Source organism: Schistocerca americana, chromosome 2 (assembly GCF_021461395.2).
Source record: "Schistocerca americana isolate TAMUIC-IGC-003095 chromosome 2, iqSchAmer2.1, whole genome shotgun sequence".
In the NCBI taxonomy this organism is placed as follows: Eukaryota; Metazoa; Arthropoda; class Insecta; order Orthoptera; family Acrididae; genus Schistocerca; species Schistocerca americana.
Window position 1 is genome coordinate 181,131,776 of NC_060120.1, and position 20,981 is coordinate 181,152,756.

The 20,981-nt window shown below is 39.0% G+C and overlaps 2 protein-coding genes across 8 annotated transcripts in view; one reads left to right on the plus strand and one right to left on the minus strand.

The window, feature by feature from the left end:
* LOC124595960 (apoptotic chromatin condensation inducer in the nucleus-like) overlaps positions 1-9,622 on the plus strand; it is a 102,340-nt gene extending 92,718 nt beyond the window's left edge. For 3 of the 4 annotated variants that reach the window (XM_047134892.1, XM_047134891.1, XM_047134893.1), the window contains one exon: positions 7,792-9,622. In XM_047134892.1, the coding sequence (XP_046990848.1) occupies positions 7,792-8,013 (222 nt within the window). In that variant the 3' untranslated portion in view covers positions 8,014-9,622. The remainder of the gene's footprint in view (positions 1-7,791) is intronic. The other variant, XR_006978266.1, reaches the window with a different exon arrangement.
* LOC124595963 (tetratricopeptide repeat protein 32-like) overlaps positions 9,535-20,981 on the minus strand; it is a 62,671-nt gene continuing 51,224 nt past the window's right edge. For all 4 annotated transcript variants that reach the window (XR_006978267.1, XR_006978268.1, XM_047134895.1 and 1 more), the window contains one exon: positions 9,535-9,733. Coding sequence is in view for 2 of the 4 variants with exons in the window: in XM_047134895.1 (XP_046990851.1) it covers positions 9,612-9,733 (122 nt within the window). In the remaining 2 variants the exon portion in view is untranslated. The remainder of the gene's footprint in view (positions 9,734-20,981) is intronic.

The window sequence follows — 20,981 nt, forward strand, 5'->3', positions numbered from 1 at the left end:
GTAATGTCCCTTTAAGTTTAATGTAAATAGTAATATTCTGAGCTAAGCGTCGTTGCATCGCGGGGACAGCTAAGTAAATAAAATAAACTGAATACATCAAAAAATGATGAAGTATGAAATGTAAATACAAATAAGCTACTTAAGCAATATAGGTAAATACCAAAACAACAAATCAAGTCATTTGAGTCTAAATATTAATTAATGTACTCCAAAAATTTTTCAATATAGATACAACCTTCAACTATGCCTGCCCTGATGCAACTGTTCATTTGGGTCACTGCACTTCGTCACACCTTGTCCGCCGCATAACATGCACTACACAACTTGCAGTTTACTGAAGAATTTCTTTTATTTTGAACCCTCAACACAAACAGAAGAGTGTTGGTCTTTGCAGCCTCCATTGGAAGAGTGTGCGACAATTTACAAAAATGGAAAATTGATTTGGTCCTATCCCTAATATTACAAGGAGTTTTCAAGAAAAATATTTTTTTTCTTCAACATGTGGGAAAAATAGAACCAGTGACATATTTGGATTGGAAAAAAACATAGGAACATTCTCAGAGTTTATAGATTCATTTGTTACCTGTTTTATCCTGAAAACAAAAAGTATTCAGAGATAAAAATATAAAATATAGTGAGTTGTGTGAAACTGTTCCGCCTGTGTAATGAACAATTTCGTCACTGATGAATTTGCGTTCTGTTGGATCTACTAAAAACTTCCAGCAAGAAAGTTGTTAAACTATATAATTAATTCTGGTAACATATGAGACATCACTATTGCATCATGTTATGACAGTGCACGATTACTTGTATGCCACTGCCAGGACTTTAGTTCCGACAGCTTGTCCGAATATGACCGAGAATATCCCTACCTCCAAAATTCTGTTTCATTTGCAGCTGTGAAAGAACCTTTGGCACTGCACCCATCACCGATATATGCTACACAAAAGTAACATCTTCAGCCCACTATTTCCATTGAAGTCTAGCAAAATATATTTATTCATATGGTTTTGTGAAACCCAGGTTTATCGAATTATACTACAAGACTGTTGTCCTCAGTATGCAGTAAGTGGATTTTACACAAAAACCTCACTCTTTCCGCAGTAGTGTGTCTGCATTGCATTAAATTTTTTTGTCCATCATTACACTTTCTGAACAGAAAATGGAGTGGAAAAGATTAAGAACATAATTATTTAACGGAGATTGCCCTGTACTTTTCTGTCCACTGGATGCTCTCCTCTGTCGTCATAGCCAAGTACATTTCTACACACTAAATTTTTGTTAAAATTGTCAAATTCTGTAAATTTCCATTTTTGTTTGTATCCCTTTCTTAGAGGATCAAAGTATGTGATCACGTAATACGGAATACAGTCAATTCAGAATTAACATTAGGTTTTGCTATCAATTTATGAATTTGCACAAAATTTACATTACGGTTTCTTCACTGTTGGCCAGACCAGAAAAAAAAAAACTTCACTACTTTCAATACTACAATCTTAGTTTATTTTCCGATGTCTTCTTGCCCTTTATGCACTAGAGCTGTTGATAAGATACTGATACATCAATATCTTTTTCCAAAAAATATTGATATATACCGGCAATAATTTTTTTACCGGTATATCAATATTGAAATGGCAATATTGAGTGCCTATATTTTTATGTTATTCTATTAAAAAAAATTTCAAAAAATATTTGAAGTAGTTCTTCTGAAATTGTAGTTGAACATAATTTGACTTTCACCATGTGAAGGAGTCTTCCTATTTTTTGAGCTTCCATCGCGTCCAGTCTTTCTCTATGACTGTGTGAAGCAAGGGTAGATGGCACAAAGTAGTAGTCCGATTGCACCGGGGGGGGGGGGGGGGGGGTGTAAATGATAGAACAAAATGTCTGATATGAAGAAATAGCACAACAGTTGTGTTAAAAAATAATTTTTAACCCAACTAGTGTGCTATGATTCTTCAAAAACAGTTGTTGAAACTGATGAACAAAAATCTAAATGTTAAGATTAGTCTTACCAGTAGGCAGAGACATGTGAGGAGAAATGCTGATGTAAGCAGCACTCAGTGCTACCAACAGAAACTGCAATGTTTAACTCAACCACACAATTTTGACATTACGGCTTGCTAGGTAGCTGGCATTTGCAGAAATGAAAAAATGGGGAAATGTTCCAGACAAATGCGATATGTGACGAAAGTGAACGATGGATCCATCGACACCTTTTATTGTGCAACTCGCCGGCAGTTACCATTGTTAGCAAAGTGGTTATTGCCAGCCATGAACGTGCATCATTTTACTTTGTTCTTGCTGCTAGCTTGTTGACTTCTTGCTGCTAGCTTTTGATGTACAGAATATTTAATAGTAAGTCACTACCTAGATATACAGCTCTAAAATTGGCACTTATTTACAATGTGCAGCTGAAAACTTTTTTTGGCTGCTAAGTCAATATTTTTTTTGTCAATAATTTTTTTCAGTATATCAAGGGCCGATAATGATATTTATTTAAATATCGATATATAGGATTCGCAATATTTTCAAAAATATTGCGCACGCCGGCCAGCTGGGAGCCTTCCTCCTCCATTACCCTCACTACAAAACTAAAGTCAGTGCACTTTTCTACAGAAGACTGAAACCACTCGTGAACAAATCAGATCACACGGGAACACTGGAAATGGGGTTAAAATTGATGCTGCTAATTTGAATTTCCATCATTTATTTTACTCGGGAGCTGTAGTAGTCCAGACTATCCATGACACCCTCCTCCACCTAAAAAGTGCTGGGAAGGAGGTGTCTTTCTGCTGGCTGGCAGGTTATATGGATATTATGGAATATGAAAGGGTGGATGCAGCAGCCGAGGACGCATGTTGTGATCCTCAGATACCCCCCCCTGCATGCTATCACATCGCTGTTGAGGTACAGAATCATGTGTCAATGGGAAGAAGTGTGGCTGGAGCTGATGGCAATAAACTGCATCTAGTAAAGTCCACGACTAGGCCATGTTGTATCTCCTTCCAGCCACGCAGGTGGGGTGAAGTCCTTCTGAAGCAGGACACAGACCTATGATTCATAGCTTCCATCCATACCATGTACACCTACATCAAGAATTTCGAGGGAATGATTCCCAGAATCGTGTGCAGTTCTGTCAGCGGGCACAACAGCAAATCCTCGCCAACCCAAACTTCTTTCCAATGTTTTATTTACCGATGAATGCTCCTTCTCAAACAAAGGACAGGTAAATACAAGGAAGCGAGGGGACTCTCCTGTGTGTGCCCCCTCCCCTCCTTTTTTTAAGATGGTCAGCCAGTCACATCTCCATCTAGTTATTTTAGCTCTTATTCTGCGTTACGTGTGTTTTTCATTACAGTTTTAACACATTTCAGGGATTTTACATAACCTTAATGGATGTCAGATAGTGTGCTTGTCAGGGTGACCATGAATGAGGTTGGGAGAATGAGTGTAGTTTCATAGGTTTAGTCTTCAGTGATGAAATTTTTAGCCTAGTAGAAGCTGTTCCTGTTTTACACACAGTGCTTTGTACAGGTTGTCCCATTTATCTTGACCACCATAAATAACTGTTTGTCCAGATGCAAATTACAAAATTTTTCAAGCAAATGTTCTTTAGCCGTCAGGGGGACATCAATCAGCATGATTGCCTTCATTGTAGTCCCCCCCCAGATATGACTTTTTTGAATGGCACCCTGTGTTTTGTATTGAAAAGGTCTTGCAAGCTGAAGTTAATAAAAAATAATAATGGAATGTAGTCAAATTAAAGGAAATGAGACACTTAAAAGTAGTGGATAAGTTTTGCCAATTAAGCAGCAAAATAACTGGCTATGGCCAAAGTAGAGAAATTTAAAATGCAGAATGGCAATAGCAAGAACATCATTTCTGTAAAAAAGGAAATCGGTAACATTCAAACATAAAGAAATGAAACGTAGATGATAATCAATGGCGACAAGAAGTGAATAAAAGTTTTTGAAATGTACTACAGAAAGATATTGCAGATTCAGGGTTGGTTGCACATGCATTATCTCCAATGGCTATCGAGAGCACTAGTTTTGACCTATTTGACTGGAGATTGTGCCTCTGGTAAGTAGTAGTGCTGACAGCTGCTTTGTTGTCAGACATTGTTCTTTAATAACAAGTTAAGATGTTCCAGCTTGGATTTCAGTTGGTCATACGCAAGTTCTTGGCTCTCTTAATAATGTTCTAGGCAGCTAGCTGTGCTAGGTGATGAAATAACTGATCCTTCAGTGCCTGTACCTTTTTGGATGCAGGGAGGGGGGGACTTGGATTTTTACACTAATTTGAATAATTGAATTTAATGTGCTTGAAGCATTATAGAGGGGAATGTATTTATGTGTGTGTTATTAAAATGTAAACGTTCAGAGAGAGAGGGATAGAGAAAGTGAGTCAGTTTTTTTTAGAGGTAAGATTTAAATTCATATTTGACGTCTAAAGTGTTTTTACTTTAAAAAAGAAAATTACCAGCATGGTGTTAGAGAGCTGCATAGTAACATAAACATAAATATTGGTTTCTGTATACGTTTGGAAAATATTATGCAAAAAAACTGTGCACAGAGTTGTTTGTCACTAAACATTCTAAATCATAGAAATGAAAATCTTCGACTGTACGCTTCCACGCAAATTTTGTGCTACACAGTGGTGTACAGTAAATTCCTTATTTCACCAAATTTGTTGCTAACTGAATTTGGATTTCTTATGCTAGTCATTTCCTGAAGGGTATTCCTCGACACTAGATATTTAAAAATTGAATCCAACCTACTGAAAACTAGTAACTCAAACTCTCTTAAATTATTTTATTCAATATCTTCAGAATAGCATGTTGACCAAAACCTCATTAGAGTTCATTTCACACACAGTGAAAAACTTTTCCTCCATTTGAAAGAAGAGGGCACTACATTCTCACAATTTAGTACTGCATTTACCTTAGTATACGATGGGCCCGAGTATAAGACAACCCCCTTTTTTAAGAGGCTCCTAGAGAAAAATTTATTACCGTCATGTTTTGACTAATCAAGATTACGAACTGTTTTATTGACAAAGTACACACATCAAAAAAAGTTTTGCATCACTTCGGTTCCGAGAGTTCCGGAACCTGTACAGAAAATTTGAAGAGACATCAACATAAACATCATTTCCGTCCTTTTTATTGCTCATGGAAACCATACATTTCATGTTGTACCATCATACAGCAAGACCTTCTGAGGTGGTGGCCCAGATTGCTATAATACCCAGTAGCACGTCCTCTTGCATTGATGCATGCCTGTATTCGTCGTGGCATACTATCCACAAGTTCATCAAGGCACTGTTGGTCCAAATTGTCCCTTTCCTCAAAGGCGATTTGTCATAGATCCCTCAAGAGTGGTTGGTGGGTCACACTATCCATAAACAGCCCTTTTCATTGTATCCCAGGCACAATGATCGAAGCATAAGAAATTAATTAAAATTTGTGCTGCGGCCAGGACTCGAACCCGGGTCTTCTTGCTTGCTAGGCAGAAATGCTAACCATTACACCACTGCAGTACAATGGTCAACATTGTTGCATGAACTACCCAAGTTGAGTGCCCTTCCCTCTTCTGCTTCGATCATTATCGTAGATAATGAAGAGACTTAAATGTCTCAGGGAAACATTTAATTATAAGATCTATAATATCTCCTATGGTACAGGACTTTCCCATTACATCCAACGCTGGGGTGCTATTCCAATGTCGGAGAGCCAATGTAACAGTGTTATGAAAAGGATAGTTGCTACTGACCATATAGTGGAGATTTGAGTCGCGACTCAGCATTTCCGCTATATGGGGAGTAGCAACTATCCTTTTCATAATTTTGTTACTTGTCTTCATATGCCTTAATACATTTAGGCCACTTGAGGTGATAATAGCCTATTATTAATGGGAAGTATACATTGCAATGACCACTGTGTTAATTCGTGGCAAATGTTCATTGTAGTGTATATCCGTAAAGAGCAGAAAAATATCCTCTTGCACCAAAGAAAGCACAATTGGTAGAACACTGCCCATAGAAGGTGAGGATGACAGTTCTAATCCAGATCTGGCACACTGTTTAAACTTGTCTCTTGTCCGTTAGGCTTCTCCTTTTCTTCTGCCTCTTTAATCATAGACACAGTAAGATCTTCACTTCCTTTCTATGAGATGAGAGCAGTGTAATGCAGGAGAGTTGTGTGCAGTGTTGCCACATTTTGGGAATTAAGTAGATTTCACTGTGCAACCAATACTAATCATTATGTTCTGATATTCAATTTTGACTCAAGTCTAGTCTATTTTTTTCTTGTTGTTGCAGTTCCTGTTTAGAAGTTCCCATCGTACACACACTTGTCAGTCTGACATCCTGATAAAAAAAAATTACAAAATAGAATCCGTGTCAGATATCAAGATAGCATACTCTCATCTCCAGATGGATACTAGGTGGTACATGAGCATATTTACAGACAGAACTTTTATGACGTTTCAGTATGTCTATGTGCTACCTAGCATTCACCTCTTACTAACTTCTTTAGTTAGAATCTGTTTCTTTTGAATTTTTGTTGCACTAGAGACTACAATATTGAGCGTTCAAAACAGTCAGCGGAGGAGGAAATAGCCCAAGTGTAGGAAATCATCTTGTAGCTATTTAATCTTTATTGCTCTTGTTTAACGGTGATGGTTCTTGGTCGTTAGAGTGCTAAATAAGACTGAGTCTGTTCAAAACCCAATAATGGCAATAAATAATATCACAGAGGGAAGGATTGACAGTACTTTAGTCACTGACTCCATATGGAACAAAACAAGTAATGGCATATGTATGTCCTGCATTGTGAATCCCTACTGTAACCATCTGTGGTGAGAACCTGTTCCTTACTACTTTGCTTATAATTGGTTTCATAAGTGAGGGAGTGTATCTGATCGCCTCCTTTGCTTCTATAATATTTCAAGCAGCTGCCTTGATGTTTTCCTGTTGACTAAAACTGTCCTGCTTAGGATCAAGGTTTCAGATTGTATCTTCGATCAGTAATGTCTTAAACAAACAAAAAAGACTTAAAATATGTCATTAGGTTATCGACTGCCAGTTCAAAGATTTATTCTTCATATTGGTCTTAAGATTTCTAGGAACTGAATATCATTTGACTTCAAATTGCTTTATGTGAGTAATACTAAGTTGCTACATCAGTAGAGCATCACATCAAGCCAGGCTCAAGTGCCCACCCTTACGCAGGTGTGGGCAAACAGCTGATGAGCTGGCAGTCAGGGAGGAGGGTAGCATATGTGATTGTAAGTGGCCACAGACGCTGGGTAGGAAAATGGCTCAGCAAGCTACAGAACAAGACCTGAACAATTTGCAGTAGCGTCCACATGGTGGATAGACTACCGCGTGCAGCTGCCTTGCGATGTCCAAACCCTATGGGGCAAAGTTGGAACAGTCTACAGGTTCCTACATGGTGGAAGAGTGAGCAGATTTTCAAGTTGGAATACTCCAATGAATTGAACCATGCCCTAGAAAAGAACTGATTTCCTTTCTTTTGTGATAACTAATTTGTGCAAGTTATTACTTCCTGTTTTTCTTTCTTCCTGATGTATAAGATGATATTCTGCTAGATTTTCCTGAGTCAGGTATAAATGATTAGTCAACAAAAAAGCAGATCACAGATCCTTCATGGCATACTGCTAACAATTTTGTCTCTTATTAACAAGACATAACACGTCGATTTCATTTTACTCCTATCTTTGATACTGTTTGTACATACAATGACCAAAAAAAATGGTATTTCAGATAGTGGTGAAGGAAGAAATGAGGCGCAAGCACATGGCGGAACACGAGCGCCGTATGGCAGAAATGCGGAAAGCAGAACGTGAAAGGGAGAGGGAACGTGCACGAGCTCAGCAGAGGCCCCACCGCCGAAGTGGTGGTGGAGCTGGTGACAGAGACAGAGACAGGGAGAGGGACCGCCGGTCTGGACGGCGACGCTCTGCCAGTGGTTCACCTAAGAAATAAAGAGTGAGGCGCTGTCTGGTGACACAGACAGCCAGCAGGAGAACTGGCATGACTAAGTCTTGGCAGATATAGGTCTCCCAGGCCACAACACGGGGCCCACTCGCGCTCGTCTGGAGGGTCCCCAATGGTCGGTTATCACGTAAAAAGTGTTTCTCAAATCATTGTTTACATCTTCATAAATTCTTGATAATTGTTTTGCTTTATGATACATTCTAATTCCATCTTTTGGTATGTCAGCATATTAGTATTTTTTGCTTTATCTTAGCTACAAAGTTAGTTTCTGAAATGATGTTTTCATCATATTCTTCTGTCACAGATAGACAGGCCTTTGATGCGTGTGTTTTTAAACCAATCTTCTATTCTTAGTTATAGGTCGTGTCAGTATCTTTGTTGTAAATACAATAGACCATAACATTTCAAAGTTAGTACTGGTTTTGCTCACGTTTGCACGAGTATTGAGTAAGATAATTTTTCAGATGACTTATTTGACTGCTTAAACTGACGAATGACTGGTTGACCTCTTGACTAATCCTGGGATATGCTTTCCACTGCCTGTTGTATTATTGAAGAAGTTTCAGCATTTTATTTTCAGGTTCAACGAAGAATTGGTGATGAGAATTATGATCTCGCGGGTGCTGATTACTTTTTGTCTTATTAGGGGACACAGCAATCAGCCCCCTCTAAGATCTTGGGGGGATGGTGTATGGGCCCAGTCCTTTGGGTGTCTGTGCTGACAAGATTAGTAAAGGATAAACATCGGACGTGTGTTCCACGCTGTAATGGTCTCAGAAGACAGCAGCGAAAAATCGTCGGGAAATGGAAAGAATTTTACCTGTTGCTTCTCCGGCAGTAACAATTCTCCATCAGTTTGAAGATAGGCAACTCAAACGTTATCAAAGTTTAGAAGATATGTGGTGTCACTGTGGCAAGAAGTGATTTGCTTAATATGTTTGAAAGAAGATATTCATCATTGAAATGTTGCTGTGGCTATAGACCATGAGGTGACAGATGTGTGCAGATTCTAACAAGGCACTTCTTTTGAGCATCTCTTCAATCTGTATAGCTTCTTGTGTTGCCACAGTGCAAATATAGTGCCTAAAATTCTAACAGCTACTTCTTTGGTAATCTTTGAGACTGTGTCAAAATGCAAATGTTAGGAAGCATCATCAGGTACCTTATCTTCTTGTAAATAAATTTGTCAAAAGCACAACATGTTAGTTGTGTTGATACAAATATTTGTTTTAATCTTTTGATCTCTAAAAAATATTGGAACATTTTACTCTCCTAGCTAAAAATTAAAAAAAAAAAAGTTTTAGCTCCAGCGGTTATAAAAAGTGGGTGCACTTTCTCCTAATAACACCAATATAGTGAAACAATACAATTCAAAAATATTGTGTAAATCAACAGTGCTTGTTTTGTAAATGTATATATATGTTTGTGGGGGAAAAAATTCAGCATCATGGCAATACCTTGTCTTATAAACATTTAATTGTGCCTTTGATGATGAATGAAAAATATGCATTTCAGTTACAAATTTATTTGTATTGCAAATTATTACATGGATTGTCAAGCAGATTGAATTTTAATACAAAAGAATATTATTTTGCAATTACTTGATTTTTCTTTGTAAGACAAGCAGTTAGTCCTTCTGCAAATTCTCCATTTTTTGCTTCCAGTCTTACAGCCTGTTCCATGTCTGTCAGTGCATCCTCAAACTGTCCTGCACGTACATCAAAATAAAATTAATGAAATTCTTATATTAACATGTACAATGAGAATATCATATTATGGTTCACTAATGGGTGCAAGAAAAAATGAAAATCCAAATTATGTATTGTGTGTGTGCCACATGTTTCATTTATAACAGTGTGTGCCTATTACTTTTTTCCAATTACTCTTTTGTCTTAAGATGAAGTTATCTATGAGCTGTACTTTGATAGCAGTTAAATGGGATGGCACCAAAACATACAAAGATCTTAAGTTATTTTGTTGTAAAATTGTTCCATTTTCTCATCATATACATGCTAACTTGCAGAGTATCTTTGCTAGCCTTCCAGTTAACTAAATCTGAAAACCTGTCATAGTATTCATAGGTTTTCCACTAAGGGTATTTAAAACAAGTGATTGTATGCAAATGACTAATTCACTGCTGTCTTAAAGTTAGCAGTTAAGCTATTTGGTATAAAAGCTGCATTAACAGAATCTGACAGAGCAGACAGGTGAGAGGATTTTGAGGCTAATTTTAATCAAGGTTTTGGATGGTTATCATAAAATTAGGGTACCAAATATGTAATAGCAACCAATGCCTAACTCTGACAGACATAAATAGCACAGAAAACATTCAGGGATATAAAATGACAATAAAGCATGTTAGAAGAACCATCTCCAACAAACTGTGTGCTTATTTCATTAGTTCCTGGAAAGAAGCATTTTCCACTATAATTATTATATGCTGACCACTTAATTACATTTATTTGTTATACTGTAGGAAAACTCACTACTTTGTCAAAATTTCCAGGTTTTTCAATATTGTTGGGGGCTTCTGTTTGGGGATCTCCTGCATAGGAGACATCATCAAAGAAAATCCGAATAGACATGTTACACTAAATTAGTGATAGCCTATTTCAAACATCTTTTTTGCTAATGGTGTCACCTCAGCAGGAGAGAAAATTTTGCCTTAATACAGTTCTACTAGTGCTGTCGAGTAGCTCCAAAAACATGGAATAGTAAACGCACAAATGGTGAGGAGGGTGGACTCGTGCCTGGATGAAATTATATTTTGCCAACATTGTTTCAGCTATGCTGCAGGAGTTAGCCATACCAGGATGGTATCCTGATCCCTCCCCATGCAATTTCCGTATTTTTAGTGCCCTGAAGAAAAACATTTGTGGCTGTCGATGTGCTTTGAATGAAGAGGTGCATGCCTGGGTACAATCCTGGTCCTGTAAGCAACTTCAAACCTTTTTCTGTGAAGACACACTGACCTTGTCTCACAGTTGGAAAAAGTATTAACAGATATGGCAATTACTTTTTTCATCTGCCTCATTTTCATTTGACTGCCCCTTATAATTTACTCTTCAGCACATATACATGCAACCTCTACCAATCTGTGTAACTGTAGCACAAGGTTGCTGTCCCACTCACACATTATTCCATTCTTGATCCCCAGTATGTGGTAGTATTTCAATTACATGAACTTCTAAACCTTTTAATTAATGTTTATGGTAAGTCCATGACCCCATGCCTGGCCACAAAACAGAATTGACTATCTCCGTTTACCAGGTACTATCTAAGTCTGGAAGTACTGCTTCTTTAATTCTCAAAAAGGACAGTTTTCATTGTTTGTGGCATGTTCTGTTTCTGAGTAATCTCTATAATGGCCAACTTGGGAGGGCGGTGGAGCTGTGTCTGACATTTACTCTCTTTACACATCTCCTTGATTGCAGTTAAGTGTCTCCCAAATGTATGGTTTATGAACCATCTTAGGCACAGTCACTTTTTATGATACAATCATTACTAGTTTCAGCCCACAATGCCACCTTCAGATGTTATGGTGGATTGTTCCATTTTCTCATCATATACATGCTAACTTGCAGAGTATCTTTGCTAGCCTTCCAGTTAACTAAATCTGAAAACCTGTCATAGTATTCATAGGTTTTCCACTAAGGGTATTTAAAACAAGTGATTGTATGCAAATGACTAATTCACTGCTGTCTTAAAGTTAGCAGTTAAGCTATTTGGTATAAAAGCTGCATTAACAGAATCTGACAGAGCAGACAGGTGAGAGGATTTTGAGGCTAATTTTAATCAAGGTTTTGGATGGTTATCATAAAATTAGGGTACCAAATATGTAATAGCAACCAATGCCTAACTCTGACAGACATAAATAGCACAGAAAACATTCAGGGATATAAAATGACAATAAAGCATGTTAGAAGAACCATCTCCAACAAACTGTGTGCTTATTTCATTAGTTCCTGGAAAGAAGCATTTTCCACTATAATTATTATATGCTGACCACTTAATTACATTTATTTGTTATACTGTAGGAAAACTCACTACTTTGTCAAAATTTCCAGGTTTTTCAATATTGTTGGGGGCTTCTGTTTGGGGATCTCCTGCATAGGAGACATCATCAAAGAAAATCCGAATAGACATGTTACACTAAATTAGTGATAGCCTATTTCAAACATCTTTTTTGCTAATGGTGTCACCTCAGCAGGAGAGAAAATTTTGCCTTAATACAGTTCTACTAGTGCTGTCGAGTAGCTCCAAAAACATGGAATAGTAAACGCACAAATGGTGAGGAGGGTGGACTCGTGCCTGGATGAAATTATATTTTGCCAACATTGTTTCAGCTATGCTGCAGGAGTTAGCCATACCAGGATGGTATCCTGATCCCTCCCCATGCAATTTCCGTATTTTTAGTGCCCTGAAGAAAAACATTTGTGGCTGTCGATGTGCTTTGAATGAAGAGGTGCATGCCTGGGTACAATCCTGGTCCTGTAAGCAACTTCAAACCTTTTTCTGTGAAGACACACTGACCTTGTCTCACAGTTGGAAAAAGTATTAACAGATATGGCAATTACTTTTTTCATCTGCCTCATTTTCATTTGACTGCCCCTTATAATTTACTCTTCAGCACATATACATGCAACCTCTACCAATCTGTGTAACTGTAGCACAAGGTTGCTGTCCCACTCACACATTATTCCATTCTTGATCCCCAGTATGTGGTAGTATTTCAATTACATGAACTTCTAAACCTTTTAATTAATGTTTATGGTAAGTCCATGACCCCATGCCTGGCCACAAAACAGAATTGACTATCTCCGTTTACCAGGTACTATCTAAGTCTGGAAGTACTGCTTCTTTAATTCTCAAAAAGGACAGTTTTCATTGTTTGTGGCATGTTCTGTTTCTGAGTAATCTCTATAATGGCCAACTTGGGAGGGCGGTGGAGCTGTGTCTGACATTTACTCTCTTTACACATCTCCTTGATTGCAGTTAAGTGTCTCCCAAATGTATGGTTTATGAACCATCTTAGGCACAGTCACTTTTTATGATACAATCATTACTAGTTTCAGCCCACAATGCCACCTTCAGATGTTATGGTGGACAAATGTTCATGTGATGGCAAACTGATCACAATACAAAAATCAGCAAGTGTACAACCCCCCCCCCCCCCCTTACTCTCTGCACTGGATGTGCAGATCTGTAAAGACAATTCTTTATTAGTAAAAATCATAAAATTGTTGAAGTTATAAAATTTTTTTCTGTTGTTTTTAGAATAAAAAAGTAGAATACAGGTCATTGAAGTAGTAAAACCATATTTAAAACAGAGTAAGGGCTTTGTTATAAAATGGAAACAGGAGTGATCAGTTTGGAACAATTTCCAATAGCTGATTGCACTGCTCTTCAGGCTGCAAGTCGTTCACATCAGTGACCATAATCTCAGAAGAGATTATGCAGCTGACAAGATCGACATTCCACTGCAGATCACTGCCTCCACCTTTGTTGATTGGGTCTGGATGGGAATATTTTAATAAATCAAACGCAGAAATAATGCTTAAAATGTGATCTTTAATTACCAATTTTCACTTTTCCACATAATCACCAGCCAATTGGATACATTTCTGCCAACGATGAACAAGTTTTCTGAAGCTGTCACGGAAGAAGTCAAAACTTTCCGCAACCACAGTCTCTGTTCTTTCAACGTCTTCATCAGAAGCATAATGATGTCCCCGCAAATCGTCTTTCATTATCAGGAACAGGCAGAAGTCAAACAGTGCTAAATTCCTGGCAAATTTCAAGTCAGTGCACTTTCATTTTAGGAGTCAGCATCCGGGGTACCCATCGTGCACAGATCTTCAGATAGCCAAGCAAATCAATTATGTGACCCACACATTCCTGCGAAATGCCAATTGTGCTTGCACTTTCTGTCTGAGTCAATCTGTCAACATTTTGCTTGTGAAACTGTGTGGTTGCTGTCACAGCAACGCTTAGTCACGCAGGTCAGATGTTCAAGCATCAACATATCAACAGTGTCATCATAAACTGCTTTCATTCTCCCTTTGGGGTGACACCTTCTGCTGTCAAGAATTCAATGACTCCACATTGCTTAAATTGCACTGACTGACCATCTGCAGTGTTCCATACATTACACTACAACAATACAACTGTTCAACGCTAAGGCTTCCCGTCAACTGGAGCTGTAGAGAAGATGCTACGGAACAAGCCAGTACCTGCCGCATACTAGTGCTGCCAACTGTTAGTGTTACAAATGTGGAGGCATTACTTTTCAGTCATCCCTCAGAATTCCATGATTTCTGGTAATATGTTCAGTTTCACACTGCATGAACATTAGTTCACAGAGTGCTGCCTACCTGAAGACAGCGCCGCCATTGTGTGCTAAACCCAGTAATGATTGTATCAGAAAAATGATTTGTGTCAAAAATCAAATAAAGCTCATAAACCAGTCACTTATATCCTTCAACAGAATGTTTCTTCTTTTCCAGTGTACTTTGCCACATTGGCAGGGGATGCAGTAGACTTGTCTCGTGGAGGCCCAAATCAAATCACACAGATGCCACTAAAGCCAAGGTCTTGAGTGATGGGTGGAACACTATTTGATGATGTGCCACCCTAGGATCCTGCTGATCTTATTCATTGTATTGCCTGCATATGAAGTGTGGCTCAGTCTCCTGCTCATCTTGCTCTCAAGTTAGCATTACCTTCCACAAAATGTGAGTTGTATTTGCATGTTGTGACAACCATTGCTTTTAAATGGGATTTTCAAGTATTTGAGCTCTTTCTGGTAAGCCCTGTGTTTCAGTTTAAGTTGGGCTCTGCAATGGATGGTTTGGCAGAGCTGTGTGTGACAAATGCTCGTGACACTTATCCTCAAAGAAAGGTTACAAGCAGACTCAAACACTTCATGAACATATTCAAAAGAAATGTTTATAACAACCAGCAAGTACATAGCACTTTCCAACAGCCAGCAACAAGAAGACACACCAAGACAATAGCATTCATGGGCAGTGTTATAAATGAGGTCAGCAGGATACTAGGAATGCATAACATCAAGTGTGTTCCAAGCACGTCCACAACCTTACTTTACGAAGGGGCACCCAAAAAAAAAAAAAAAATTAAAGCTATATATTTTCAAATTGTTTACAAAACAATCTTATCTCCTTCAAAATACCCTCCATTACAACTAACATGTTTGTCCCACTGTTCAAAACCTTTTGTGTAGTCATCCTCAAAATGGTTGATAGCTTTTTTTTTTTTTTCTCCTTGACTTCAGTGTTGTCAAATCATTGTCCTTTCATGCCCCTTTCCATGCGTTGAAATAAGAAAAAGTTGCATGGAGCCAGGTCAGGTGAGTAAGATGCTTGGGTCACCAGAATCATGCCATTTTTAGCCAAAAACTAACAGATGGCTGTGTGTGTGTGTGTGTGTGTGTGTGTGTGTGTGTGTGTGTGTGTGTGTGTGTGTGTGTGTGTGTGTGTGCAGGTGTGGTGTTGTGGAAGAACCAGTCTCCTGTCTGCCACAAATCTGGTCTTTTTTGTTGAACACCGAGCTCCAAGATAACCCACTAATCTCTAACAGTTGATCAATTGTCCGACAGTGTGAACACAAGCTCTCGAAGTCTGTCAATTCGGGTAGTTGATGGATGTCCAGAATTAGGTTTGTCATCAATCGACATGTTGCCATTTTTGAATCCAGCAAACTACTCGTACACTTGAGTTTTTCCCATAGCACCACCTTGGTAAGCTGTTTTCGACATTAAAACAATTTCGGCAGCATTTCTTATGAGGAGAAAATAACATTTCATAACTGCATGTTGTTCACTTAAACTTGGCATAATAGAAAACGGAACAAGAACAAAAGAGCACTGCAAATGAACAGAACAAACCAGGTCTACAACACAGGCAGCTCTGAACTGGCAATGAGTTGCACTGTACACGCCTAGCAGCAGAAATGTGTGCTGCACAAGCTCCACCCACAGCAGTGTTATTTCGGTGTTTTTTTACCCTTCGTATATTAGGATCTGTGAGAGAATCTGGGCCTCTGCAAATCAAGTTCACTGCATCCTCTGCCAATGCGGCAAAGTGTCTAGACGATATTCAGCATTGAGGAGAGCGACGGAGTGTGAAAGTCGTACTGGACTCCACCAAATCAGCCATTTCTGAGCATTTTAAAAAACTGGACACACTATAGACTATGTAAACAATACTTTCTAAATACAGGGTGTACATAAAAGTCCGGGAACACACTCAATTATTTATTGAACAAGAACTAAACATTGTACAGATGTCATACATATTACATTTTGAAGAGAAACACTGAAAGTTTTTTTTACAAACATTTCGAGTTCATGGGATAAATGGCATACCGATTTCTTTGGACTCCTTACAAATCTCTCTCATATGCACACCACTTTCACTTCACTCACACTGGGATTTGCCGGGCACAAGCAACCTGTCGCAACGAATTTGTTGTGCCAGTGGTTGGTGGCTTCTTACCATACTTGGTTCTAAACATCCATTGAACAGCTGTAGCACACTTGTTTTTGTCGAGCTCCAACACTCACAAAGCTCGCTCCACACCTCAACTCACCATGTTTGCGACTAGCATTGACTATCAGCAAATTACCAAACTACCTATGCTGTGGCAGTATACATGGAGGAGGAGGGGCGGGGGGGGGGGGGGGTGTTCTCTTCAAAATGACACGTATAATATCTGTACAATGTTTGGTTCATGTGCAATTAATAATTGAAAGTGTTCCTGGATTTTATGAACACCCTGTATGTGTGCTTAAAGAAAAAGCCCAAATCTGACTTGAGTGTTACCTAATAAACATGGACATCTTAGCATAATGATCCCTTTGCTTGGCATAAAGAGCACAGTGTGTGAACTTTCAGCAACTGAGTCTTTGACCATGGCACCCATTGCCTAAAGGTGAGGGCATCAATAAGAAATAGAAAACAATGCCCCAGTGAACCAGTACATTCTTCATCAACAGTTATGTGAAAATGGCATCAAGTCCCATTGTTGAAAATGTGTGCAGAGAGCCAATTATTAAACTGGGTAGAACACACCTGAAAAGAACTTATATATCTAAATTCACCAGTAGAACAAAGTCAGACCAAATGTGACATCTGAAATGCTTTAAACATGTAAAGGTATTAAGGCAAAAATAAAACACTTTAGAGCATTAGTGAGAGCACACACTTTAAGAGGTAGTATGCATGTTAAATGGTTTGTGTAGAGAATCATCGCCAACACATACATTTTCTCAAAATGGTGCTTAGGACATGCGGAGAATTTCCCACACTGTCTTTGCATCAGCAAGAAATAAACAGTACAATTGGTCATACAAAACGTGATTCCAAACCCAAGCCTCCTTCAGACAATAAATACAGTGCCCTTTGAGACCAGATGTGGAAAACAATTTCTGGAGTATTTCACAATACCCAAATATTTTGCGAAAGTAGAAAGTATAAAAATGTTCCATTATTTCTTTTCTTTTATTCAATGCTCAAAGTGGTGATGACATTGAATGACTTTTAGAAACTTTATCATTGACTGCTTTGTTCATTCATTTCCGATAAGGTGATGGTGCATGCATTAATATACAGACTTTCAATTTTACTTGTATTGTTGGTCATTGTGGCAGCTAATGTAATTAACTGTTCACTACAGAATAAAATCTAAAGCTACACACACTGCAAGCCACTGTGTGGTGTATGGCAGAGGGTACCATGTACAAATGGAGCGAGCAGAGGAGGACTACCAATATGCCTCTATATGAGGACTAATTTCAGTTACCTTTTCTACAGTGTTGTTATACAAAATGTATGTTGGCAGCAGTAGAATCTTTCTGCAGTCATCTGCAAATGCCCATTCTCTAAATACTCTCAGTAGTGTTTTACAAAAATAATGTGTTTCATCCAGGGATTCCCATTTGAGTTGATGAAGCACCTCCATTTCTACTTGTTGATCAACCGTATTAGCCACAAACATAGTGGCATGCCTCTGAATTGTTTTGACATCTTGCTTGATGGGGACCCCAAACACTTTTGCTGTACTTGAGAATGCGTCACAAGCAGCCTATATACGGTCTCCTTTGCAAATGAACTACACTTTCATAAAACTCTCCCAATAAACCAAAGTCGACCATTCTTCTCTACTAGTCTTTATGTGCTCATTCCACTTCACATCACTTTGCAGCATTATGCCTAGATATGTAATAGATACGACAGTGAGCAGCACACATCTCATTGAAACATTATGCAGTTGTTTTTCCTACTCATCTGCATCAGCTCACATTTTTCTACATTTAGAGCTAGCTGCTATTCATCACACCACATAGAAACTTTGTGTAAGCCATACTGCATCCTCCTACAGTCACTCAACGATGATACTTTCCTGTATACTACTACGTCATCAGCAAAGAGTCGCAGATTGCTGTTCATCCTGTCTGACACAGAAGCTGAGAAGAGAAATCACAACAACTGTCGTATGTTCATAAAGCAGGAAAATTAGATTGAGGAAAACCAATAACAGACACAATTGCTGACCATTACTTACTTCAGGGGTAAAAGGTATAGTACTTGGGTGTTTATCAGCATTACTACATAATATAAAATTTCAAATTAAACTTCTTACCAATATTGACAAACAAATGTTAACGGATTGTAAATACATTTAACAACACAAGTCAGCAAATTTTGACTTTTTGTTTGGAGGTTGCATAAAAATATGAATTTCTAACCAATTGACTGTGCTGATCACGAATGTGAAGCCCGTTTCTTTACAGTGCTTCAGGTTTTCTTACCATCATCGACATCTTTACCCAATGAAAGGAAGATGGAAGTGAAATGGTAAAAGGAAAAAAAGGTAACTTGGACAAAGCAAATATGGTAATTTGGATGCTTTCCAAGTGGAGATATTGCCTCTCTTTACATTTGCCCGTGAATGAATGCTTGTGCCCTTCCTCCTGCGTGTCACTTCTTCATGTGTGATTCGCCACCGGCATTCAGACATCATATTTATTCGCCAACAACCTTGATAATGTTCCAGAGTTTTACGTTCCTAGTGGAAGCATTCACCACGTTCCTCTGGCATTTAGCTCAATTGTTCTGAAAATTGTCTATGTACGACATTAGAAAATTTAGTTTTAGGGAGATCTTGCAACCTGTCTGCTTAAATGAACTGTAAGATAACCTTTCACTATTTCCTTGTAATCGGGCTGCTTATTGTGGCCCATGGAAATGATGCACATTTTTTAAACTTCCCCAAGCTTGCCATTTTATTTCTATCATTGTAATTTCAAAGTGTTCATCAGACATCAATTTACATACATCCAATCGAACAAATATCCTTCCTTTCAACTATGCAGCCGACAGATTTGAGAATTGACATACAGGTAAGCAGCCGACAAATTTGAGAATTGGCATACAGGTATTGGAAACAGCTTCCTGTTTTATCCAGTGCTTTCACGTACTTCCTCTCAGGCCCCACTCTCCTGCTTCAATGGTCACGATATGCACTGCTGCTCAATTGATTGAGAGAGTATGGGACCAAATGGTGAGGTCATCAGTCCCACATAAGAAAGAGGGTATGCTAAAAGTGGATGGATTCAGTCAGAAGAGTCACATTATAAAAGAATGAACATTAAACACACACAGTAAAAGCATTAAAGGTGAGACAAAATCTAAAAACCGGAAAAAAAGGGGGGCGGTCATGGGGTCACAGACCGTGAAGACTGCAAAAGGAGTCCCAACCACAACTAACCTGCCCCTGGTCCAAGACTAAAGGAGAACCTTATATCTGGTATGGCCAATACGTAAACAGCATAAAACAGTGGACTCCTTCTGAGAGGGATGGAAAGAAGTGCCCCAAACTGTAGTAGACTCCTTGATGGTACGGAGTTTATTACTGTGCGCAGTAGTGCTACAGATGGCATTCCACTGTTTGGCAAAGAGCAATTTGACATAGATCCACATGGGATAAGTATCTGCTTCTCTAGCCAAACCAATTCATTCCCTAGGGTTCCCACATGACTTGGGACCTAGAGAAAGACGACTGAATAGGCAGCATGCTCAAGAGCAGAGAGAAGGTCATGGATGGCAGAGACCAAGGGGTGATGAGAGTAGCATCGATCAATAGCCTGCAGGCTGCTCATGGAGTCGGAACAAATTAAAACACTATGGAGGGAGGCCTGAGAAAAAAAAAAGGAGGGCCCTGTGAATGGCTAGAAGCTCTGATGTAAATACACTACGTGATCCTGGCAACAAATGGTGCTCGAAGCCGGTAGGAGACATGAAAGCGTATCCCACCTTATCAGTAGTCTTAGAACCATCATGTGTAAAAGATGGTGGCACCCTGGAACTCTGCAAGGATGGCACATACAAGATGCCGAAAAACCATAGAAGCAACAGAGACCTTAGGACTCTGGAAGAGATCGGTCCTAATCCGTGGGGGTGGGGGGGAAGGGGGGGGGGGTTATGGGAGGAAAGACACGGGGTGCAGTCCAGTGAGTGCAGATGGAGATCCCGGCAGCAGAGAGTACTGAGACATTGTTGTGGTCTTCAGTCCTGAGACTGGTTTGATGCAGCTCTCCATGCTACTCTATCCTGTGCAAGTTTCTTCATCTCCCAGTACCTACTGCAACCTACATCCTTCTGAATCTGCTTAGTGTATTGATCTCTTGGTCTCCCTCTACGATTTTTACCCTCCACGCTGCCCTCCAATGCTAAATTTGTGATCCCTTGATGCCTCAGAACATGTCCTACCAACCGATCCCTTCTTCTGGTCAAGTTGTGCCACAAACTTCTCTTCTCCCCAATCCTATTCAATACCTCCTCATTAGGTACGTGATCTACCCACCTTATCTTCAGCATTCTTCTGTAGCACCACATTTCGAAAGCTTCTATTCTCTTCTTCTCCAAACTGGTTAT